Source organism: Dryobates pubescens, chromosome 2, assembly GCF_014839835.1.
Source record: "Dryobates pubescens isolate bDryPub1 chromosome 2, bDryPub1.pri, whole genome shotgun sequence".
Taxonomy (NCBI): domain Eukaryota; kingdom Metazoa; phylum Chordata; class Aves; order Piciformes; family Picidae; genus Dryobates; species Dryobates pubescens.
Window position 1 is genome coordinate 46,683,107 of NC_071613.1, and position 25,360 is coordinate 46,708,466.

General features: G+C 40.9%; 1 protein-coding gene across 1 annotated transcript in view; it reads left to right on the top strand.

Annotated features, from left to right (window-relative positions):
• The window catches only part of CCDC93 (coiled-coil domain containing 93), a 45,077-nt gene extending 26,333 nt beyond the window's left edge, over nt 1–18,744 (top strand). Inside the window, exons 13-23 of the mRNA XM_054176793.1 lie at nt 3,252–3,314; nt 3,507–3,580; nt 4,127–4,208; nt 5,495–5,566; nt 6,860–6,931; nt 7,219–7,327; nt 10,110–10,192; nt 12,023–12,060; nt 13,516–13,600; nt 16,720–16,833; nt 17,831–18,744. Coding sequence (XP_054032768.1) covers nt 3,252–3,314; nt 3,507–3,580; nt 4,127–4,208; nt 5,495–5,566; nt 6,860–6,931; nt 7,219–7,327; nt 10,110–10,192; nt 12,023–12,060; nt 13,516–13,600; nt 16,720–16,833; nt 17,831–17,884 — 846 coding nt within the window. The 3' untranslated portion in view covers nt 17,885–18,744. The remainder of the gene's footprint in view (nt 1–3,251; nt 3,315–3,506; nt 3,581–4,126; nt 4,209–5,494; nt 5,567–6,859; nt 6,932–7,218; nt 7,328–10,109; nt 10,193–12,022; nt 12,061–13,515; nt 13,601–16,719; nt 16,834–17,830) is intronic.
• The last annotated feature ends 6,616 nt before the right edge of the window (nt 18,745–25,360 follow it).

The following is a 25,360-nucleotide window of genomic DNA, read 5'->3' on the forward strand; positions in this document are numbered from 1 at the left end:
TCTTAAACTGATGCATTTCTATTTGTGTTGCATCCCCTATCTGTTAAAAATAGCAATTTTTGCAGTCAGTAACACTACTTTTACTGACTCTATGCACTGACTGTTGCGCTGCACGTTGAATGTAAGCCACGTCTGTCACAATTGCTATCCATTTTAGAGTGAAATATTAGAAAGTATTATGATATGCTGAATATTATTATGACACACTGAAATGGAATAGACTTTCTGAAAAAAAATGAGTTTGTATTCTTTTAACACATTGGGAAGATAAATTTTCCATGTCTATTTATGTCAGACATAACTTTGGTGAGTCTGTCAAGGTGAGTCTGTTAGTAAGAAAATATTGACAATACCTAGACTTAAATGCAGGCTGAAGTGTCAGGCTTTCAAAACCATAATATGGGCTTACAGACAGTTAAACCCTGTGTGATTTCCCTTGTTGGTTTGAGGGTTTTTTCCTGAAGTAGAAACACAAATTACAGAATGAGAACCTTTGGAATTTCAGAAGTGGAGGGAAAAGAAAGAGGATATTCAGTGTATCCTACGTCATTGCAGTACGCTTCTGTCACACTTCAAATCTTATATAAAACCACAAAGGCTTTAAGATTAATACAGGAAATAGAGATGTGCTCCCTGTATATTGTATCATGGAGACAGTTGCAGGCTCTCTCAGCTAGCAAGTTACAAACCTATTCCAAGCAAGAAGCTTTGTTGTCACGACTGACAACAGTTTAGCATTGCCCTATTATAAAAGAGGGCATGTTCTAGGATTCTCTGGTTCTGTGTTTGCTCAGGTTTAAAGATGTTCTAGTACAGTTCTGTGGATTTTGAATGGGTTTTGGTTGTGTCACCAGCTCACATCCATCTGCAGTTTTTCTGCAAGCTGTATGCTGGAGGCATGCTCAGTTGGAGTATGTACCAGAACACTGCTCCACAGCCCTTGCATTCTGAGAACAGTTTGTGTTCTTGGAGGCAGTTTGCTCAAGCTTAATTTGGGGGAATACAGCCTAGGTACAATTATGTAGTAAGAGTGGTATTAGGGAACTGAAACAGCTAGCTCAGGTTTCAAAAAATACCTGCCCATGCTGTTTCTTTGATCCTTCTTGCTGAGCTGAGCAGCAAGCGAGGTTGGTGAGCGAGCTTAGCAGTTGTGGGTGCCCTTTGCAGCTATTCTGTGTTGTGCTGTTGGGATCTGAAGGCAGAAAGAATCCAACAATGTCTGTAAGCAGTCTCAATGACTGAAATGTTCAAAGGTACTTTTTTCTGTACCAGATGGCTCTTATGTTCTGGAGAATTGTAGCATAATGTGTCTGCTGAATGAGTAATACAGAATATGGCTGCAACTAGATCTATATCGAGTGGATCACTTTTTCATGCCTGCTGCAAGTAATTTGATTTTCCAGCTTCCCTGGAATGTGTACAAATGTATTTGCTTGCTTTTCACCTACTGAAGAGGAGAAGAAGGAAGTAGAATAGAATAGAGTATACTAGAGTAGAATAGAATAGACCAGGTTGGAAGAGACCTTTGAGATCATTGTGTCCAACCTACCATCCAACACTGTCTAATCAACCAAACCATGGCACCAAGCACCCCATCAAGTCTCTTCTTAAACACTTCCAGTGATGGTGTCTCCACCACCTCCCTGGGCGGCCCATTCCAACAGGCAATCACTCTCTCTGTGAAGAATTTCTTCCTAACATCCAGCCTAAACCTCCCCTGGCACAGCTTGAGACTGTGTCCTCTTGTTCTGTTGGTAGTTGCCTGGGAGAAGAGACCAGCCTCCACCTGTCTACAACCTCCCTTCAGGTAGTTGTAGAGAGAAATAAGGTCTCCCCTGAGTCTCCTCTTCTCCAGGCTAAGCAACCCCAGCTACCTCAGCCTCTCCTCATAGGGCTTGTGCTCCAAACCCCTCACCAGCTTTGTTGCCCTTGGGCTCATAAGGAAATGTGGTTGTAAACCACACCAAATTGCTTGAGTCCTTACTTCATTACAGATCTGCTTTTAACTGCCAAGCAAACTTCAAAATCTGCAAGAAAGCTTAAGTATTTTCTAAATCTGTTACCATGCTATTTGCCATTTAACAGTTGAGGGCCCCTTGATCCTGTGTTGCTTATTTCCAGTACATACCAGTCCTATTGTCATGTTTTCATATGGGGGGGGAAAAAGTGCTGGCAGCTATAAGTCAAATATAATCCTTTTATCAATTCAGTATAGGGAAAATTTCCTGGCTGAATTCTTTTTCCCAGTTGACAAAGCTTTTGTAATCAGTGACAGCCCCTCCCTTTCTAAAAATGTTTGTGAAGTTCTAGCTTCAGTGCTGCAGGAAATTTTGTCTAGAGTTCTCTCTGTATGGCAATTTTCATGAGATGTGGGCTGCAGGCGTATGTTTTATTGACTTTTCTTTTTAACTAGCTAGAATTCAATCCATTGGTGAAGTATTGGTGAAAAATATGATGAACAATGAAAACTCTTTCTTTCTATAAATTGGGCTGTGGAAAAGGATTGGTGCAGTGTTGTGTCACAGCTCTATGTTGTGAGCAGCAAACTAAACCAGCGTGGAAGAAGTGGAACAGAAAGCCAGATGTGCATTTCTTTGCAATCTGTACTACATTGGTGACCCACATCCCATTTTTGTTGTTACTATTTGCAGCATTGTCTCGAATCATAAGGACTTCAGATAAGGATGTCCTGCTGAAAATAGCTTCAAAAATATGTGACAAGTGAATACTCAGTGGCATTTTGGTAACTGCCTTCTTACTATGCTTCTCAGAGTTACTCAGCAGAAAAGCATAAAGCAGGTTGCTGAGGTAGAATGGGCATCTCTGTGGTATGGTGCCATGGTCACCCAGGCTTACCCAGAGAAGCTCAAAACAGGACTCTGTTCAGCCTGATGTGGAACCAGGACACTATAACCAGGCTAAATGACTTTGAGCAGTGTAGCAGAGATTTTCTGTTCAGTAAGATGCTGTTCTGTGTGCATCCATTTTGTAAAAGCTGTTGTTTATTTTGGGACCTAATACTTCCAGAAGGTCAGGTGGAAAATGTTTGCTGTTACCAATTAAATATGCAATCAGAATTCTTGCATTCAAGTGCTCTCAAGAGTAGATGACATGGAAAAGAGAGATTTGTGATGGTTGACCTATTTTTTAATAGAAAACCATTACTCACAGCTCAAATACTGCTATTCTCCACTTGAGGTGCAATTGTCATGAATATGGAATCAAACTCTTTTCTTTCTCTTTCTTAATAGTTGCAAGCTAAATGTACAGATCTGCAGGCAAAATGTACCGAAGCAAAAAAGACATTAACCGAGGTAATCTTTGCTTCTTTCTCTGTACTGCTTCTAGCTGAATCACTTTCTAGAAGCTCTGTGTTTTGAGGGATATGTTAAATGGTGAAGATGTTTGACAACTCATTGATCCAATGGCGTGGGAAAGCTAAATAGCATGAATCATTGTATGTGGGGGGAAGTGCATTTCAATCTATTACTGATTGCGTCCTTTAGGTTAAGAGTTACAGTGAAAAGCTGGACAAGGAATTGGCAGCCTTAGAAACAATAGAATCCCAAGCAGATGCTAGGTAAGTTTCTTCCTTTGTGATGTTGGAGGTTCTAAAAAAAATAATTGATTTTAAAATGAATCACTCAGTGTTTCTTGCTTTGTCAACCTAAACAAATGCCTCAAATTAAAAAATGAAATAATTCTCCAGCTTGCTTTGCAAAGACAGGAAGATACTACCAGAAAGAAAAGTGTCAATGTGTAGTTGAAAGTGATTGTAGTATTTTAAAGCAGAAGAACCCTAAACACATTTGGCAGGTAGCCCTGATGTTCCTGCTTTATTTTCTTCATATTTGAAGTCTTTATCTTGTGTAGATTAAGTAAGAATTTCTCTCAAAACCTCCACAACAATGAAGTCAGAACGTAGCAAACCCATCAAAAATACTCAGTTTAATCCTACAGTTTTGTTTTGACCTTGGTATATCAGCAGTGATATTTGGGGGGTTTAATTTACACAGATTTTATCAGAAACGTATTTCCAACTAAGCTTTTTTGACTGTCTTTTAGTTCTTCACCTGTTTAAATTAGAAACTAAGTCTAATGTGCTTTACTGGCTCTTCAAATTTAGCATATTACAGAGTCTGCGAGCATTGGTGGCCATGAATGAAAACCTGAAAAGCCAGGAGCAAGAGTTCAAAGCACATTGTAGGGTGAGTTGTAGTTTCTCATATAAGAATTCATTTAAAATCTGCTAAATAAGGATTATGCTTCTTCCTGGAATATTGTCATGTTGTGTGTCCATGTCTGTGTCTTTTCCCCTCCCAACATTTACTGGTGCTTTCAGGCTTACATTGACTATTGCCACCAGCCTGATTTGCTGCCAGTTGCCTAGTTCTGCAGTGTATCGCATCTGCAACAGTGCTTATGACCAAGATGCTTGAAACTGGATTTAACCAGAAGGTCTTGCCCCTTGCCCTGAGGCAGGGAGGTGTGAGGAAGGCTGCCAAGACATCTGAATTAGTGTGGCCTTTGGTGCCTGGGAGTTTAATATGGGGAAGTTCCTAGACATGCACCTGATCAGCCTTGTACTGATTACAGCTGTGGCACTCCTCATTCCTGTTGCCAGTTTGCTGAGGGCAACTTGGGGTGGGTTGATAGGGAGCACTAAAATGTAAGTTTGAGATTGGGCTGCTTTAGAGATCTACCTGTGCTGTTCAGAACCTGAAATGGGTTGTCTCTTCTTGGATAATGCAGCCAACAGTGACCTGAAGAGATGGATGGTGCCAAAGAAGGCCCGTAGCATTGGAGCAACCCACTAAAAGAGATGAACCTGAGATTAAGCTGTTGCAGTTTTCAGAGTATATTTCAGTTTTCCTCCTTAATTGCTGTGTTTTGCTATCCTGTTTACTGCTGTGTTTATGGGCTGCTGGAAATATAATTGGAGAAAATTGGTTTAATGTTCTTCTATGTAAAAAATAGTAGATGGCAGTTAATTGGGATGAAAAGCAGTAAAGATAAATAGTGCCCTGAGGCATAGGCTGAGCCTAGGAACCTCATTTTCCCATACATACTCCCTTGGAAAGCTCTGAAGGATTGCAGTGGAAACTACCTTGCAAGTAACTTTAGGTTCATTCAATTTTACAAATGCCATATGTTGCAGTCCCGTGTCATGCTGTTGCTATGGTAATATTCCTTTGCTTCCTCAGTTTCATTTCCCAACTAATTACTTGTCTTAACTGGATCTAGTATATTTGAGAGTGGGAAATGAATCTGTTCCTGTGTTTGGCAAAAGCAGATAGTTTTGTGTAATGAGTAATAATGGAGGCTGTACCCTTAATCAGGGTTTAGGCTTGCACTTTTAAATAGAAAGCTTGTGCTTAGCCCCACAATTTTGTTAGTGGTGCAAATTGTCAAACTTCCTTTTCTTGCCTATTAAGAGGATGGGTCTCAGGTGAAATCAACATAATTTGTTTGTTTGTCTGCTTTTGTTTTAAAGGAAGAAATGGAGAGACTTCAGCAAAATATTGAGAATTTGAAAGCTGAGGCAGTAGAAAATGGAGAGGAACAGGTAATAGCAAATGTCTAAGCTCTCATTTTCAGTTTGTCTTTTAAAATGTTGGTTTGGGTCCTTTGAACTTTTAGGACATTCTTGTAAACATTAAAGCGTATGTTGCAGTCTCTGAAACATTCTGGTTTCCCCCACAGTTCAGGCTAATAATTGCAGAAATAGAGTGGTTGGCAATTTTCTTCTTTTTTCTTGCAGAATCCATGGGGCTAACTCGTGGATGCTTTTGTGCCTTTTACTTCTTTCTTTGTACTACCAGAGAAGAATCTCTGGATGTTGTGTTAAGGGCAGTGCTTACCCTCTGACAAAAACACATCTTCCCCAGAAAGTGTGTTTGGTTTGGTTGTTGGTTTTTTACTTTTTCCTTAAAAGTGGATTTATTTGAAGGATGAAAGCATGAGTTTTCAGTAGCTCAGTACATTGCATGCCGTGAGCAGCTGTCAGAAGTTAGGCTTTAACAGAAGTGCATCCAGACTGATAGCAATGAATAATGAATGAACAGAAAGGTAAAGCTTGAATGACTTGTATTTTCAGTGGGTAAACATTTGATACATTTATGCCTCTAAAATGAGGTAGATTACAGGTCCGTGATGCTGCTGTCCTTCTGAACACAGCATGGAAAAATAAAAATAGCAGCTTAAATAATAAATTTTTAAACAAGAAAAAAATTATCTTTTGAGTCCACAATACAGAACCTAGAATACATGCCAGAAAGTTTGGGACCCAGCCATTGAATCCAGGTATAAACGTTCAGAGTATGGACAATCTTCTGAATCATGCCTTCATTTAAAGTGTGACTGTTGTAAAGCAGTGGAAAAACTGTTGGCAAATCTTAAAATCTAAAAGCTAGCAAAATGCAATTGTTTACAGTAAAAGATGGCAAGTTTTAAATTCAGATTATAGAATAGAATAGAATAGAATTAACCAGGTTGGAAAAGACTTTTGAGATCATCAAGTCCAACCTATCACCCAACACTATCTAATCAACTAAACCATGGCACCAAGCGCCCTATCAATTCTCTTCCTAAACACCTCCAGTGATGGTGACTCCACCACCTCCCTGGGCAGCACATTCCAATGAATGATTGTTTTATAAAAAACAAACAAACAAATGAAACCAAAACACAAACAAACAAAAAAAAAACCAGACAAAACAAGCAGTAAACAGTGGTGGTATTGGGTGGGACATTAAATAGGAGATAGACAGATACAGAGGATAAACCCAGTCTGCACATTTCTGTGCTGCAGCTCTCATGCTACTCTAACAGACAATTGCTTTGGCCCCTCAAATTCCAGGAGCCAAACAAGGTTATAGAACAGCAGTACAAAGCTGAGAAAGAAAAACTTCAGAAGATCCGACTGCTCTTGGTGAGTGACTCTCTGTAGATCTTCTTGTACAAAATCAATGCTGTTTTGCCTCTGTGTAACTTTTTAATGCTTCTTTTCTTCTGATTTTAAACGTGTTTCTGTCACAAATCAATTACATATAGATTGAAAAAAAAAAAGCCTCAGCCAATGCTTTTGGTTTGTTGGGGTTTTCTTCTTAAAAACTGATTAATTACTAATAACACAATATTGCTGGGGTGGGGCTTCATCCATTTTAAGAAGAGAACAAGAAGAGGCTTTGTTTTCTCCCTTCCTGACTTTCTATTCAGGCACGAAGAAACAGAGAAATAGCCATTTTGCAACGCAAGATTGATGAAGTACCCAGCCGAGCTGAGCTAACACAGTATCAGAAGAGATTTATTGAACTTTACAGTCAGGGTATGTATATCAAGCAGGAACATCCTGCTGGAGGTTAAAGCCCTGAAAGCAGGGCAGTTTCAGTTTAAGCACATGGGATGTAGCGGCAGCACTTGCTAATTTTGTGGTGTTGTAAAGGGTCTGTTGGAATTTTTGTTACACACCCTGTTTTCAAGGTTTTTATAAGCTGGCTGTAACAGTTTTCCTGAGGGTGAAACTTAGTGCACAAGATCACTGGAATAAATTTTTGTCTGCAACAGGTGCAGTCATTTAGGTAATGACCAGTCCATTTAAAAAGTCCTTGATTCACCTTTTACAAATGAGGTTGCTGTGAATTTGAGTCATGTTTAATCAATTGCTCTTTAACAGGAGATTGCTTTCAATGTTTTCATTGACATGAGAATGTTCAGTTCTGAAACAGACTATGTCAGGAACTAGAAAGTTTTTTGAAGGGATTGTTCTCCTTTTTTGATTTGTAAATATTCTGCAGTATCTTGGTAGAATCAAAGTACAAATGGTCTTTAACTGTTTTACCTGAAGGGAGGTTGTAGCCAGGCGCGGGTTGGTCTCTTCTCCCAGGCAACCAGCACCAGAACAAGAGGACACAGTCTTGAGCTGCACCAGGGGAGGTTTAGGCTGGAGGTGAGGAGAAAGTTCTTCCCAGAAAGAGTAATTGGCCATTGGAATGTGCTGCTTAGGGAGGTGGTGGAGTCGCCATCCCTGGGGGTGATCAAAAAGAGACTGAATGTGGCACTTGGAGCCATGGTTTAGTTGTCAGGAGGTGTTGGGTGATAGGTTGGACTTGATGATCTCTCAGGTCTTTTCCAATCTTATTGATTCTATTCTATGAAGTTATAAAATTGGGAACTGTGTTCTGCCACCTTCTTGGATAGGTCTGTTTACTGTGCATGGATGATATGGCATGTGCAAACTGAACAAAAATCTAAGATTTCTGTTCCATTAAACTGATAACAGACCGGTATCTTTACTGGTGTGTATTTAATGTAGCTTGTTTATTAGAACAAGCTAAAATAAGTTTCCCCCAAGAAGAACTAGCTCATGCTTTAAAGATGTTCTGCATTTATTAAGTATGTATGTGAACCAAGCTCTTGAAGTTTGAGCAGTTGTAAAATTAACTAACTTTGATGCAAATCCCTTGCCCTTGTTGAGGCATCTTTGGTAACATAGTCATTTGAATCTTCCATATATGTTGTCTGACTCCATGCATGGTGTTCCCACATAGATGTTCTTTAGCGAGTACAAATCCAGTACTTCCTTCCCCGACATTGCTTCATCAAGTCTAGCTATGAAGACAACTTTGTCTTGCATTAAACTTTCTACAGGTTGTTTTCTCTGTCCCATCTAAGGGAATTCAGACAGTCTCTGGTCAAAGCATCTACCTGCTCAGAAGATGGGGGTTTCATTTGCATGTGAAGTACAGAAAGATTAAGGGCCGCTTTGGGTAGTTTAAGGTTCTTTGTTTCATGGGGCTTGTTTCCTGTAGGACAAAACGTGTAGTAACTTCGGCTTACACTATTGTGGCTAGGAGCCCACACTGTACAGGCTAAGCTTTGTTGAAAAACAAGCTGAAATTCTCTAACAAGTCTTTCTATGAATTGTGGAACTTCTTAGAGGCATTTCATTTAGGCACATTTAGATAATCTTTGAAGTGGTCAAAACCTGGTTTTTTGGAACTTTGATACAAGGGGTGTTGGACACAACAGTCTCCAGTGATGCTTTTCAACCTCGGTGGTTCTTTGCTTCTTTACTAGAGTGCTTTTAAGTTGTAATACACCATGCTTTATTTTTGACCTCACTGAACCTCTTTCCTTGAAAACATTAAGTTGTGGTTTCAAGATAATCAATGAGCCAGCTGGTTTACTCTTGACTTTCTTTGCCTGTCTTGCCTTACATGGGCTCTGGTGTGTGCCCATAGGGCTCTGTAAGCTGGTACAACTTTCCAACTCAGTGGAAATCCTGAAAAGTTTGGGTTTTTTTTCTGTCTGGGTACATGGAATCCACTCATAAAAGATCTGTGACTACCACAGCTGCTGCAGGAAAGGGAAGAGCTGCACGAAGGAAATGGTTTGGGAAAGGTCTATTCCATTTGGCAGCAGTCCTGCAAAACCCAAACTAATTAAGAACACTTATACCCCATATATTTTTATTCCAGGTTCAGGATTCCAGGCAGTGCTTAATATGTATGTAACAACAATAATTTTTGCCAATAGTCTTTTGTTGTTGAACCCTTTTCTTGGGAATCACAGATATCTTGAGTTTCCTTAGGCACTGAAGAATAGAAGAGAAAAAAGGCTTTGAAACAGTAGAAGCTTTCTTGGACATCTTGCACATGCATAATTTGAAACACATAGTGCACTGTTTTTTTTTCCCACACAGTGCTATCAGATTATTTCTTATCTGTCCCTGCTGACCCAGTGCCTCTCTGCCACCATGGGCAAGCCGTGTGAGGGCAGCTGTTAGTAGCACAGCAGCTGTAAGCTGGTGAAGGGTAAAGCTTATAAAGGAAGGATGAACAGAGAATGGTTAAGAAGCAGAGCTGATAGTCCCAGCATAGGTTTGCATAAAGGACTGTCAGCAGTTGTTGCTGCTGTTCTCATAAAATCTGATAGCTGCAAACCCTGCTGGAGATTTACATGCAGAGAGGGAATATACTTCCAGAGTGTATTAAAAAGTGTGTTCCATTATTGATAGTGGAAAGTATATTATGTAAAGCCTATGAAGTATTTTTACAGATTCCATTTCACCTCATGCTCTTATTATTCTACCCTTTTTTTGTTCACAGTCTCAGCAACTCACAAAGAAACGAAGCAGTTCTTTACTCTTTATAATACACTGGATGATAAGAAAGTATATTTGGAAAAGGAGGTAAGAAAATGTTATTACTGTTCCCTAAATATTCAGTCTGTGGGGAAGGAGATAAAAAGTTTTACTTGTCTTTCACCACATTCAGTCATGTCAGAGCAGAGTTAGCCGTCTTTGTAAGTAAAAATGAAAACACTGATTCATATGAGCATTTCTGATGTTGAGGGGGAAATTGTCTGTGGTGTAAAAGAAGTGCTGTTAGTACAGCAGGTTTTAAACACAGAATAGAATCATAGACTACCTCAGACTGAAAGGGAGTCCCTAAGGATCATCAAATCCAATCCCCTGCTCCTCACAGGACTACCTAAACTATACGACTGCAAATATTACCCAGATGCTCCTTGAACTCTGAAAGCATTGGTGCTGTGACTGCTTCCCTGGAGAGCCTATTTCAGTGACCAATCACCCTCTCAGTGAAGAACCATTTCCTAATGTTCAATCTGAACTTCCCCTGGCATACTGCAACAAAAGAGGGGGCTCTGAATACAATCTAGAAGTTTATTTTGTTGCTTCACCCTTTTTGCTAGTAACTTCTTTCACTGTTTTCATTTTCGTATTCAAAACAGTGCAATGTAATCATACCACATCACAGAATAGAATTAACTAGGTTGGAAAAGACCTTCAAGCTCATGAAGTCCAACCTATCACCCAACACCATCTTACCAACTAAGATAACTCCAGGGATGGTGACTCCACCACCTCCCTGGGCAGCACATTCCAATGGCTAACAGCTCTCTCTGTGAAGAACTTTCTCCTCACCTCAAGCCTAAACTTCCCCTGGCACAGCTTGAGGCTGTGTCCTCCTGTTCTAGTGCTGATTTCCTGGGAGAAGAGACCAAACCCCTCCTGGCTACAACCTCCCGTCAGGTAGTTGTAGAAAGCAATAAGGTGTGCCCTGGGCCTCCTCTTCTCCAGACTAAGCAATCCCAGCTCCCTCAGCCTCTCCTCATAGGGCTTGTGCTCAAGGCCTCTCACCAGCCTCATTGCCCTTCCCTGGACTCGTTCAAGAGTCCAAATGTCCTCCTTAAGTTGAAGGGCCCAGAAATGGACACAGTACTCAAGGTGTGGCCTAATCTTCTTTTGTTTGGCTGTGGGAAGTTTTGGCTTGGGTTTTGTTCCAATGATATTTCTTCATTTGCTCTTCTGTCTGACATGTAAGCAGCAAGAATATGCCTAACTGAAATAGTCCTGCTTCATCACTACAAGTAAGACTAATTATGTGAACCTAGCAGAGCCACAACATTAGCTTCTGCACTGTCATTGTTAACACTGGATTGAGTACCTGTAAATTACTTGTAGGTCAAATTTCAAGGCATGTTGGAAGTGTATGTGATACTCTACCTCATTGCTTTAGTTTGGAAAGTCATTGTGCTAGAAGATGCTCAGTGGTATAACTGGGTGTCAGTAAAACTAAAATCTCAGTTGTTGTCCAAGACTTGCTTCTGCTTTCTGTGGCTGCTCTGCTGGCATAGGTTGTACTCATACAAAAGGATCATGATTTCTCTTCAGAAAGAGAGCTCATGATGGTTTACATACAGCTGGCTGCTCTTCAGGGCAATACCTATATATTCAATTTTATTAACTGAATTTGATTTTATTGTCCATGAAAGCTCAAAGCAGTTGGAATGTGCTGCCCAGGGAGGTGGTGGAGTCACCATCCCTGGAGGTGTTGAAGAGGGGATTAGATGTGGCACTTGGTGCCATGGTTTAGTAGTCATGAGGGTCTTGGGTGACAGGTTGGACTTGATGATCTTTGAGGTCTTTTCCAACCTTATTGATTCTATGATTATATGAAAAGATACATTTATATCTTCTTCTTTTTCTAATTTGCAGGTTAACTTACTGAATTCTATTCATGACAACTTTAATGAGTAAGTAATGGTCCTTTTTCTCATAATAGCTGCAATGAGTAGTATGGTTGGTTGGAAAAATGGAAGTGAGCATGAGTTACAGAGACCAAAAACTGTTTGATAAAATAGCTTATTAATTCTGTTTAAGCCAATGTTTGGAGAATTGCAGACTTGAAAATACTTAACATTGATAGTCAACTTACATTTTTAGTGTCTGGCTCTTCACTTGCAATTGTGGAATGAAATCAATTCAGTCATCATTTTGCCTGGCTTTCATTTAAATATGTTCTCCATCTTGTGAAGTTGTAGTTATTACATTATGTACAAACCATTAGTCTCAGACATATTCTAGACATAGTTGTTATAAACTAGCTCTGTATTAAAGGTTTTGATACAGTTTGAAGCCTTTAGGTAGAATCATAATTGTCTTTGGAAACTTGAGGTCAAGTATCAGTCTGTGATGCAGCCAGCATTTATTTGTTTCTGTGGGGTTTTTAATTCAGAAAGAAAAAGCCTAGTATGAATTTTTGCAACAGCACTGCAGTTCAGGAGAGTCATGGGGTAAAGATGGCCATTTAATAGTTTGAAGTATTTTTTCTGTTCTATCTTTATATAATTCTGTTGTGACATTCTAAGTTTTGGGGTGCTGGAGTTTGTTGGTTGGTTGGTTTGGTTTGGTTTTGTGTTGTTTTTTCTCCTGCAGACTAATTATCTCTTGGCTTGCTCCTATATACTTGTGTTCTTGTGTGTATGGTCATAAATGTCAATCTTTGGGTTTTTTTATTAATGATTCTTTGAGACATCAAAAACTTCTAACTGCAATAAAAAATATGAATTGAGTATTTCAGATGCTTTCCTTTGCAGCAGGGACTGTTGATCTGCTTTGCTTAGTGATGAGATCCTTTTGATTCTGTCCACTCATTAGGAATCAGTGCTGCAATTGACAGCTGGGGTTTGGATTGCATTTTTGTTGGGTGGGTGTGCAGGGTGGGTCATATTTTCTTGGGTTTATTTTTCTTAGTCTGTTTAAGATGTGTTACAATTCTAAAATTCCTTCTGGCCTTTCCCTATCTAGGCATGAAATTGTTTTCTAGAGCGATCCCCTAGTTCTGTGCTCTTAATGTTCACAGCAGCTGCTTTTCTCAAAAGTTTGTGCTTTCAGTTGCTTCACAGCCATTTGTTTCTTTGCAACAGATGAGAGAAAGGAACAGACTTGAGCTGAGAGGGACTCGATGATCCTTGAGGTCTCTTCCAACCTTAGTTATACTTTGATACTGTGAACAGTTGTGATGAGCTCTGTAGTCTTTGTACCAGCTGAAAAGCTGCGGTGTTGCCTGAGATCAGTGACTAAACCTGTGAATTTTTACTTAGAACACTAGCAAGGTGAACTCTTGAACATGAATAAATATGCAGGGAAACTGTAGAAGAGACACAGTGTCCACAACCCTGTCAGTTGTTATCTTTTTTTCTTTCCAGAGCAATGGCATCTTCTGGTTCTCGTGAGCAGTTCTTACGGCAGATGGAGCAGATTGTAGAAGGCATCAAACAGAATCGGATGAAGGTCTGAGGCTCTTCTCATTTTCTTTGTTGGAGCCTGGGAATTATTTCAGAAAAGCCTCTTTGATAATAACTGTGCACAGAGGAATCTGTTATGTGAGGTGCAAATTAAGCAAGCCAATAACAAGTGGTACTTCTTTTCACTTTCCTAAGAAACTTTTCCCCATTGGAATGATATGAATAGAGTAGAGCAGAGGTATTGTAACACCTCTCTCTTGGTAGGAAGCTTATATCCCTGAACTTATTTTTAGCAGTGTAGTGACTTAGATGCTTGCAACAACTCTATGCCAGTGAAGTCAGGTGAGAACTCTTCATTTGGTTTGTGTGGGCACAGTCATATCTATGTCTGCTGCCAAAGAGGGTCAGCAGCACATCAGAGTCGTAGCCCTCGGCTTCCCTCGGCCTAGCTGCAGCATTATCTGACACCTTTTGGAATCCACTCAGGTGTTGTTCTGTTGTTTTTATTGTCTTAACCTGGTTTAGAAAAGGCTCTGCATTGCTGATGAGTGTGGTGTGCTGATGAGGGGGTTTGTGGGTGAGCACTTTGTGGATGTGCCTCAGCACTTGTTCAGAGAAGACAGAACTGCATGTGGTAACTTGTGGGAGCTATTTCATAAAGCACAGCCTCACTGGATTTAAGTGATCTTGGAGCAAGCATGACATCCAGCAGCAGCTCCAATTAAAGCTGTCCATGGGCATATATGCATACAATAGGCTTAAGTACTTCTTGATAAATTATAGTTACTAACTTGTAGCTATTGTCTTGTTTCACCTTTTTATTTTTCATATGTGAACATATCCCTACTTTCCTAAGTCCCACAGAGGGGCTCTTGAGTTACTTTTCTCTATAGAGCCAGAAAAATCTTGGTAGTAGATTATAGCTGTTCTTTATTTGAGTTTAAATGGAAGTATGATAGACTGAGTTGATTATGCACAAACAGATGTTAATAGCACTGCAAATGCAAGGAGTGAGAGCAGACAGAACTCTGCTGTGACTGACTTCAGGTTCTTGCAATCGAAGTCTTAAATCTGAAGTCCACAAAATCATTCTGGACTCCCTTACTGTATTCTTAAGTGGAATAAAAAGTTTCAGCTGCTTCATGTGCAGATAAGGGAGAAGGAAATGAATGGGAGCTGTCAAGTCAGATGGATCATTATTTTGATATTAACTTAAGCACTTCTGATAGCTGCTGAAAGCAGTGGCAGCTCATGTCACTTGTGCTGTATTAACACACTGGCAGTTTGGCCACTGGCATATGTGAAAGAGTTCATAAGTGACATTTCATTCCTAGGTGTAGGTGTCTGGATCAGCAGAAGATGGCAGTTAGAACTGATGGAGAAGAGCAAGAGTTTCTGAATGAAAAGGCCAAGCTTATCTCAACTGAGAAAAAAACAATTGTTTATGATGGAGTTGATAATCATTCAGTGACTTGTAACAGTTGATTTCTCAATGCCAGTGAAGATACTGACAAAGAAAGATTTAATAACTCACATGGTTCCTTGGGGGAAAGCTCTGCAGCAAAAGGGAAGGTTTTCTTATTCTTCTGCTAGGAAATGTCTGTTGGATGACTTTTTCAACAGACCGGCACTAGTTGTACCCTGCAAGGGTTATTCATCCCTGTGATGGTTTAGTCTTATCTATTGGAGTACTGTCTGCAGTGCATTAGAAGTGCTCACAGTCAGTTTCATTATTCACTCCTAAAGTACATCCGTTTTCTGTACAGCCCTGGAGACTTTATACCTGAAGAGAAATTTCAGTTTTGAAAGCCCGTCATAATTGTAACTGCATTGTGAAAGAGGCCTGAGGAGACAGACTTGTTACAAGAGCAAGTCACTTGCCAACAAGCATTTCAGTGTGATAACAGAGATTAGCAAGACTTTACAAGGACAGCAGGCCAGTTTCTGCTGAGAGAAGTATGTAGAGAGATTTGTCATGTTCATGCATAACTGAAGCAGTTTATCAAAGTGTAGTAATAGGACCTTATCTCTTCATAAGGATCTAGTTGCTGGATGTTTTAGCAATGCTGGTTTTAGTCTTATCCTAAAGGAATGGGGCACGTGCTAATGCCCTTTTTCTGCTTTAATGCATTTGGTGCTTTTTCTTCTTCAAGCATAACTTTAGAAACCTACTGGCCCTTGTAAGTTCTTTTAGGACAGATTCCCTGATGTTTTGGACATCATCTGGCTTTGTAAAGGAGACACCTTGTTAGCACAGTTCATGCTCAGTTTGGAACCTGCTCATTTCTTTTAGGTGTAAGATAATATCAGGTTAGTGTTGATACCCAAATCTAGAAATACAGCAAGCTGTGCTGCTGTGGAATTACCTGCTTATTTGGGCTTTTACAGCTTTTTGAATTGCATTTTACCTTGTCAAAAATTAGGAGGCAAAAGCCAGGTAGAGAGAACGCACAAATAATCTTTAGGGAGAGGAATATAACAGGCCTGGTTTTGTGCGCTTGTGCCCTAGCACCAGAAGGAGGGAAAATTCACTCTAGACAAGCAGTAAACTTGTTTGTGATGCTGTGGTTGAGAAAGTACCCCTGAGAGGAAGGCAGTCTGTTCTACAATAAGTATCAGTCCTCTTCACATTTACAGGCTTGAGTTATGTTCGTCACAACTCTGGCAAAAGGAGAAGCGCCAAGACAGTTCTTACGTGGGGATCTTGAGCATTGTTATAGGAAGGCAAAGCTGTCTCCTGTCCTCTCCATTTGATACAGCTGAAAAACAATCAAAACAAGTTCACCACGTTGTATCAAAACCCTTTTTCTGGATTGTTTGTCTTTGTTAATAAATGTCATTGTGTCCTCATTGGGCTAGGATTGTTCAGTGAGCAGGATTCCTGGCTGGCAGAGATGTGAGCCTTAGCTTGATTGCAAATCTTCCCTGTAGTGCCTCTTGTACTAAGACTTCATCATTAGGTCTTTTTCTTTTTTACTTTTTTTTTTTACTTTTGAGCTGGCCTAAATGTTCATTGCATTTGAAGCAGGAGCCAGGGGTGGTATTTATGAAGCATCTGCCTCCCATTGTCTCTTCTAGACAGTTGTTCCTTACACAGCATACGCGTGTGTGTGTTTCTTGCACTTCCGCAGTGTATGATCTCTTATCCCATCTGTGTATCAACAGATGGAAAAGAAGAAACAGGAAAACAAAATGCGACGAGACCAGTTGAATGACGAATACCTGGAGCTTCTAGAGAAGCAGAGGCTCTACTTTAAAACAGTGAAAGAATTCAAAGAGGTAAGAACATTTTTGCTAATGTAAACCGTCCAGCGTTCGGTAGCCTGACTTCTGCATGAAAGTATGCACAAGATTTCCTGATACAATCATCATACCATGTTCACAATGTCTCTGTGGGGTTATCTCCATGTGATTCGGCATGAGATTTAACACATCCAAGTGCCGGGTTCTGCACATTGGCCACAGCAACCCCATGCAGTGCTACAGGCTGGGGTCAGAGTGGCTGGAGAACAGCCAGGCAGAGAGGGACCTGGGGGTACTGGTCGATGGTAGGCTGAACATGAGCCTGCAGTGTGCCCAGGCAGCCAAGAAGGCCAATGGCATCCTGGCCTGCATCAGGAACAGTGTGGCCAGCAGGAGCAGGGAGGTCATTCTGCCCCTGTACACTGCACTGGTTAGGCCACGCCTCAAGTACTGTGTCCAGTTCTGGGCCCCTCAGTTTAGGAAGGATGTTGACTTGCTGGAACGTGTCCAGAGAAGGGCAATGAAGTTGGTGAGGGGTTTGGAACACAAGCCCTATGAGGAGAGGCTGAGGGAGCTGGGGTTGCTTACCCTAGAGAGGAGAAGACTCAGGGGTGACCTTATTGCTCTCTACAACTACCTGAAGGGAGGTTGTAGACAGGCGGATGTTGGTCTCTTCTCCCAGGCAAGCAGCACCAGAACAAGAGGACACAGTCTCAGGCTGCACCAGGGGAGGTTTAGGCTGGATGTCAGGAAGAAGTTCTATACAGATAGAGTGATTGCCCATTGGAATGGGCTGCCCGGGGAGGTGGTGGAGTCACCATCATTGGAGGTGTTCAGGAGGAGTCTTTATGGGGTGCTTGGTGCCGTGGGTTAGTTGTTTAGGTGGGTTGGATTGGTTGATGGGTTGGACGTGATGATCTTGAAGGTCTCTTCCAACCTGGTTTATTCTATTCTATTCTTGCACTCTGAATTTGACTCTGGGTATTTTTTTTGTTCACTGCCAGATTAGCAACTGTTTGCTTTCTATTAACAGGAATGCCGTAAGAATGAAATGCTGCAGTCCAAGCTGAATGCTAGTTCTTCCTGAAGAACTCCAGCTGCAGAAGTTTATAGATTGTTCAGTCCATGGAATCTCTTTTGTGAGGTGACAGTTATAACTGCAATGTAGATATATATATATATAGATACATATATATATATAAAATATATATATATATACAGCTGTAAAAGTCTGGGTTTTTTCCAGTATGTATTAAGTTTTACATTCCTTCATCACATGGCTGTACTATCCATTATTGCCTCCACTACACAGTAAAGAGTTAACACAGTACTGCAAAAGAGAAATATTGTCTAATTTTATTTATTTGGGTTTGGGATTATTTTTTTTTCCACAGTTAAGGACAAAGGGGTACTTTTTGTTTGAGTTTTAATGTTGAATTAAGTCAAGATTAATGTAATGTGTAGTATGTCCAGTACCACAGGATGAGCACCGCAGAGTGAGGTGGTTCGTTAATCTTGGCTAAAAAAAACACCCCACAGAATGAGATCCTTGAGACTCTCTTCACCAGCTAATCACTTTGCATTATTGAAATTTTACACTCTAGCCATAGATAATATTCCAAAGGATGAAAATTAATTTCTAATGGTTAAGACATAAGAAAATCAAAACTTAATCTTGAGTAATTCCTGGTGTAAAATTACAGATCTATATTTTTGTAAAGTCTAGCTGCTGTATAAATTTATTTGAAATTTCATTTTTTATATAGAGAGAGCGTGCTTGTTAATAGCTCCAGGGGGAAAAATAAAACAACAACAAAACACACCATAATCAATAGGACCATCAAGTTTTCCCTGGCTGGGATGATAAACAGTCTGTCTCATGTATAATACAGGACGGTAAAGGTTCAGACATTCTGCTCAGTGAACTGATGCTCACCTTTGCAGACCACAACCCTGCTGAAGATTTGCTCTCGAAAGTTTAGAAACTTTGTGGAATGCTTTCTGAAACATTTTTTTATATCTGTATATACAGTATTTTATAATTCAGACAGTTGCTTTTTTTTGTACTTAACATCAGGATTTTTGGACTGACTTCTTAATGTACGCCACATCTTTGGGGGGAAGAAAACCCACGTTCTCTTCTCCCACTAACACTGATGACAGTGCTGTTTGATTACTTTCTATGGCAGCAAATACAAAATAAAGAATGTTTGGAATCTGGTGACCTTCTGCTATTGTGTTTTTAAGGTGGAACTTGCTTTAGAAGCCTTAATATGCTTTTGAATTGTGTGTGCATTTAAAGATGACTTGTATCAATATTCACTCAGAAAGGCTGCTTCCCTGTGCCAACCATCACATAGTTGATATGCCATTAAACAGCACAGTACCATCAATGCCTTAAGCCATTTCCCCAGAGTGACAGATCGCACCACAGGGTACTCTGTAGGGAACATAAGTGCATAAAATGCTGAAGGTCTTGTGGAGTGTAACCAGCAATACAATGCAACCAGAAAAGCAAATGCCTTAACATGAAGGGAAACATGTTAGAGCAAATGTGGGGTGAACAAATTTAGTCTAACAGAATTGAGTTCTCTTGTTACCTCAACTTGATCCCCAGGCTCCTCCAGCTCGCACCTCACATTGGGAGCCAAATATGGACTGTCCTGGTTTTAACTTGGCCAGCAGTTGAGTCCCTGCAGTCCAGTTACAACAGAGGGGTTTTCTCCTGCACCCCCCTCCATACACACACACACACACACACACACTCTCCCCTCTGGGTGGGCAAGGAGGAAAGGAGCTGGAAAAGCCGAGATGTCAGCTAAGGACAGTTTACTGCTCTGTTGCGGGGATATCAAATTACACAAAGGGAAAACAAAGAAAACAGGAGAAAAGGTCTCAGCCGAGGAAACTTCCAAAACCTCTGCCACCACTTGCAAACCAAAACTGGGACAAAAGGGCAAAGCCCAGCCTAGAAACTGGGGAAGAAACACAAAAAACCTGGAACAGGAAACTTTTACAAGCTATAGAATATATTACAAGTCCCATTATTCCCAGGTAACCCCTTTTCTGTAATGCAGCGAGCATGATGTAGAATACATGATCCAGTTTGCTCTGTGCCACTGGGTGGGAGTACCTCAGTCCCCTTATCCCTTGTCCTTCAGCCAGGGGCCAGTCAGCTTAAACCAGTACAGTTACTTTTCCCCACACACTGTGTGGTGACTGAATGTCCACATGCTGCTCCTCTTGTATCTCTTCAAAAGGTCAGTCTTCCTAGAGCTATTGAAATAATGAAGACAAAATTCCAATTACCTTCAAAGGAGGAAAAAATTCCCATTCAGAGTGCTGCCTCGGAAGGAAATTTGCATTGAATGCTATTTGCAGACTTTTTGTAGTCAGCTTTGATACTAGGAGACATTATTTATGCCTGCAAACTTTGCCCTCTGTTGAAATGATAGTTGTTTTCCTTTCTGATTTGTACATTGAATAATTTGACTTCGGCACCCAGGTAACTTGTTTGTGAAATCAAGCTGTGATGTATTTGCATACCATGCACTTCTGAAAAAACAAAACACAACAACTGGAATAGACATTTCAGTATGGGTTTATTATTTTCATCAGTATTGCTTTGCCATCAAGCAAAATTTCCTAAGTAGGGTAAGTAATGAGCTTACAGGTAGAATAAATTTTGTGATTATTTGCTTCAAACACAGTGACCTGGAGACTTTGACATGAAATATAAAAAATACTAGCTTGGGCTAGGAGCTAGTGATTTTGACTAAGATGTAAATCTGGGGGTTGTGAGGAGATGCAGTTATTGCTCATAGAAAATAAATCAGAGTCCAGATCATACCTTATTGTAACAAGCCAGTTTCTCTCTAAAGTAGACTGAAATCCAGGGCAGATGGACACTATCTTTGCTTACAGATCCTGGTGTGAAAATGAGAAGAGGCTGGAGATGTATGGAAAATGTCAGCTGCTCCTTCCTTTCTGTCACAGGCTGTATATGATGGTACCATTTCTTCTGATACTTGGGGAGGAATCAAAAGAAGAGAAACACTTCTCCTAATAGTCAGCTTTGTTCCACCTCTTCCTTCACTTGATGGCTGTCAGGCTTAACTGTTATATTAGGCTGTCCACAGTTTGTGTGGAGGCACAAGTACACATCATGCCATGGCTCCTCGTGGGAAGGTGATTTTGGGGAACTGTATCCAAGATGCTTTGGCATTATAGAACATGACAGTCCTGCTAAACAGAAACAGCTGAGTTCATTTTGCCTTCACTGTGTCAAAGTGAAGGGCAGTGTCAGCAACTAACTTTTAAGTGGAATAAAAAATTAACCAGTTGGAAAAGACCTTCAAGATCATGGAGTCCAACCTACCACCCAATACCATCTAAGCAACTAAACCATGGCACCAAGTGCCTCATCCAGTCTCTTTTTAAATGCTTCCAGTGATGGTGACTCCACCACCTCCCTGGGCAGCACATTCCAATGGCCAATCACTCTTCCTGTGAAGAATTTCTTCCTGACATCCAGCCTAAACTTTCCCTGGCACAGCTTGAGACTCTGTCCTCTTGTTCTGTTACTTGTTACCTTGGAAGAAGACACTGATGCCCTCCAGGCTAAGACATTACAAAGAAAGGAAAGCAATGCTTTAAAGTCAACATACTTGGATGTGTACCATTGACTTTGCTGGATAATTAAGGCTTCTCTGCATCATTATTCCATTATTTTTTTTTCTCCAAAATTAAAATTATTTTTAATGCCCATAGTTTGGAGCTTTGCAGCTGAGTCCCTGGATTCTGAGTGTAAATGTGTGTATGTGAAGGAGTATACAAACCTATAGCAAGCAGAATCTGTCATAATTCTCCATTTCAACTGGCTGCAAGGGAGGAGCTAAGAGTTTCTTCAGGAGTTTACCTCAGTATTGCTGTTTTTCTTCGACTAGTAAAAGGGAAAGTCTTTGCCTTGAATTAATTTTGTATTACCAGGCATTTACAGAACCTGTAGAAAAAGTTGTTTTTCTTTCAATTGATGGAGCCTTCTAAGAGCTTTAATTTGAATTTCAGTACATTCAGTTGTTTTTTTAATATGCTGATGAATAAACTACTGTAAAGTCTGCTCTTTGTTTCAGAAGCTGAACTGTCCCTACCTACTATCCAGCAAAACCCCAGCCAAGGGAACGGGCTTGGCAGAATCAGCGAGGAAAGAAGACCCTGTTGAGCTTGACTCTAGTCTGGCCCTGTGAAAACATTTCAAAGGCATAGCCTAAAACTACCACAGAGTCTCAGAACTCAAGGCATTCACTTACCTTTCAAACTGTCACAGCTTTCTTTAAATGTAGTTCTACAAGTGCACTTGTAAAATGTCTTTCGAGAGTGAAATCAGTGACTTACACCTATTCCAAGCATGGTAAAATCCAGACAATCTTTATGTTACAGCATAGCAAAATGAATGGAGTACTGCACCCAGTTGCTATTGACTTAAATAGATCTTGGAAGGCAAGTTAAATTGTGACACTTTTTTTTCCCTTTTATTTTTCCCCCTCTTTATGTCATTGGATCACAGAAGCATTCAGGTTGAAAAAGACCCTGTATCATTTATCTTGGTTCACATGGGAGTTGTATTTGTCATATTTCCTTTGGTCCATCCTGAAGCCAAAGATAACAACACAGCAGTAATGTAAGATCTAAACTCTAGTGCATGAAGTGCCAGAAAGAACCATGCTTGCATGCCTGATTTTCCTCATTTTCTATTAAAATGAAGTTGCAAGTTTTAATAATGAGAGCAATTAATCACAGAAATAAGGTAACAAGGGAGGTAGGAAATGAGCCAGAGTTCCAACTTCTGTTAATCGAGGCTGATGCCTATCCAGCAGTTAATGCTCCCACTGCACCAGGTTAGTGGGTCTGGTGCACAAACCCCTGGGTGAGACACTGTAGAACAGAATAGAAATTAAATAGAATAGGATTAGGAATGGAATGGAATGGAATGGAATGGAATGGAATGGAATAGAATAGAATAGAATAGAATAGAATAGAATAGAATAGAATAGAATAGAATAGAATAGAATAGAATTAAGAATAAGAATAGAATAGACCAGGTTGGAAGAGACCTTTGAGATCATCAAGTCCAACCCAGAAGGCCAGGATGTGTGTGCTATGCAGAAGGCCAGGGGATGCTAATGCCTTCTGTGGCTTTAAGTGGGAAGCAGCATCCACCAGGTTATGGTATAACTCCAGTTAACATATTTCTTTCCCCCATACTAAGCTCAGATTCAGTGTGATTAAAATCCAGGGTTATTTTAATCTTCCAAATGCAGGCATGCACAGAGACGGTGTGGGAAGCCAATTTTGTTAAGAGCTTTCTTAAACCACTGTTGTGAAATGAAAGCTCTGCTTGTTTCTCGTTGCCTCTGGGTGAATATGAAAGCAGGCTGCTTTTGGTGGAAGCCTGTCACTCTTAACAACTCACTGCTGTCACAGATGCTTGGGTGGGCAGAGCACTAAACTAGTTATCCTGAGAACTTCTCAGAGTAAAATTACAGAGGCTCAGATTCACCTCCTAAGGAAGTTAAATTAATCTTTGAGGAGGTGGAGAGCTACATTGTGTGCTGCAGCAGTAGCACTGCTACAGTTCTTGAGCTAGCTGAAAACAGCCCTGCTGGATCTTCAGCATTTGCTGGAATATCAGTGTAGAGCACAGCCTACAGTATGCTGCACAGCACTCTTCTGGCTTGATGGTGTTCTCTCAAGTTCCAGATGCCAAGCCATGGTAAAACCTGTGCCAAAATCCGTGTTGCTTCTTGGAAGGGTTCTTGCACCCCAACTGGAGCCTGGTGTTCCTCCAGTCAGCTGGCATTTTGCCTTGGAACAAATGTCTGCTGCTGCAGCCACAGACTGTGATGGGCCTGAACTTGGGTGCAGTGGGGTTGATACTAGATCTGCATGCTAGTAATGGCTCATTCTCCCTGGCAGATGGGGTACAGGCACTAAAATTTGACCACAGTTTGGTTATTGGAAACTTCAGGAGTGGCCACATACAATTTGTATGCTTTTCAACCACCGTCCTAAGGTGACCTCATCATTTTGTCCTTCCATGCCGTCTGTTTGGATTTTAAGGATTTTAGAGCAGTGACTGTCTTCCATGAAAAATTCAGTTCACTAGAAAAATTCATCAGTGGCTGCGTGTAAGGTCTGCAGGCTTTCATAACTTTTGGACTCTTACATATGTCTCTTCCTTCTGGTTTAATTAGGCCTCCAAATGCTAGTTTGAAGTGCAGCTATTCCATATGCAGGCAAATTGAGATTCACAAGGGAGGCAGTTACTGAAGCTGGCATTTAGAAGTCTGAACCACTATCTAACAACTCTTTGAAATTCTAGGCTATGAAGAAATCTCAATTCCCATTGAAACTGAGAGAAGCATCCTCTGCATGAGTTTAAGATACATAGGTAGCTGTGGCTACAGACACAGCAGGTCACACTGGAATGTTGAAGTACTGCAGTGTGATGTACAGCAGTGCTGATCTCACCACACTGCTGGTGAGATGAAGCTGGGCAGTTCCTTTCAGGAACTGGAGGAATGTGCTTCAATGGCATTTGTGTAAATCACTTTAGAAAGGAGACAAAACTTGCTTTGGTCTAAGCTGCCTGATGCCTGACATTAAGCTCAACTTGATGTCACCAGGTACATAGAATCATAGAAACATTGTTAAGGTTGGAAGGGACCTCAGGGATCATCTGGTTCCAGTCCCCTGCCATGGGCAGGGACACCTCACACTAGATCAGGTTGCTCAGAGCCACATCCAGCCTGGCCTTAAAAACCTCCAGGGATGGAGCTTCTACCACCTCCCTGGGCAACCTGTTCCAGTGTCTCACCACCCTTATGGTGAATAACTTTTTCTTAACATCCAATCTGAATCTACCCATTTCTATTTTTGTTCCATTCCCCCTAGTGCTATCATTACCAGACACCCTAAAGAGGCCCTCCCCAGCTTTCTTGTAGGCCCCCTTAAGATACTGGAAGGTCACAACAAGGTCTTCTCAGAGCCTTCTCTTCTGCAGATTGAACAGCCTCAACTCCCTCAGTCTGTCCTCACAGGAGAGGTGCTCCAGCCCTCTGATCATCCATCGTTCATACATGAATCACTTTAGGCTACACTGCAGCAAACTCCACTTTATGTTAAGCAAGTAAAGGCTCCATCATTTTTTTGGTTTTCAGACTACATGATACAGGCATTTGATAATCTCTCTGACATAGCTGTTAAGTACATGAGTCCCTAGCAGAGGGGCACGCACCTAGCTGCTGCTGCCCGTGAGAGCCTGCCAGGATACCAAGACTTGGTAGGAGCTTTGTGGCCACCACTTGTGTCAATGTGATGCCCATTAACTTGGTGCCATCATAGATGAAGCTGAGGGTGTGATGCACTGCAGTGAGATCAAGATGCCAGTGGTGCATATTGCTGGAGCTGAAATTTGTGACAGTCATTCGGTGCAGTTTGTGTTGTTTGCCTGAGGGTACACTTTGAATCAAAGGGTTGGGTAAGCAGCAGAAAACATAAAACT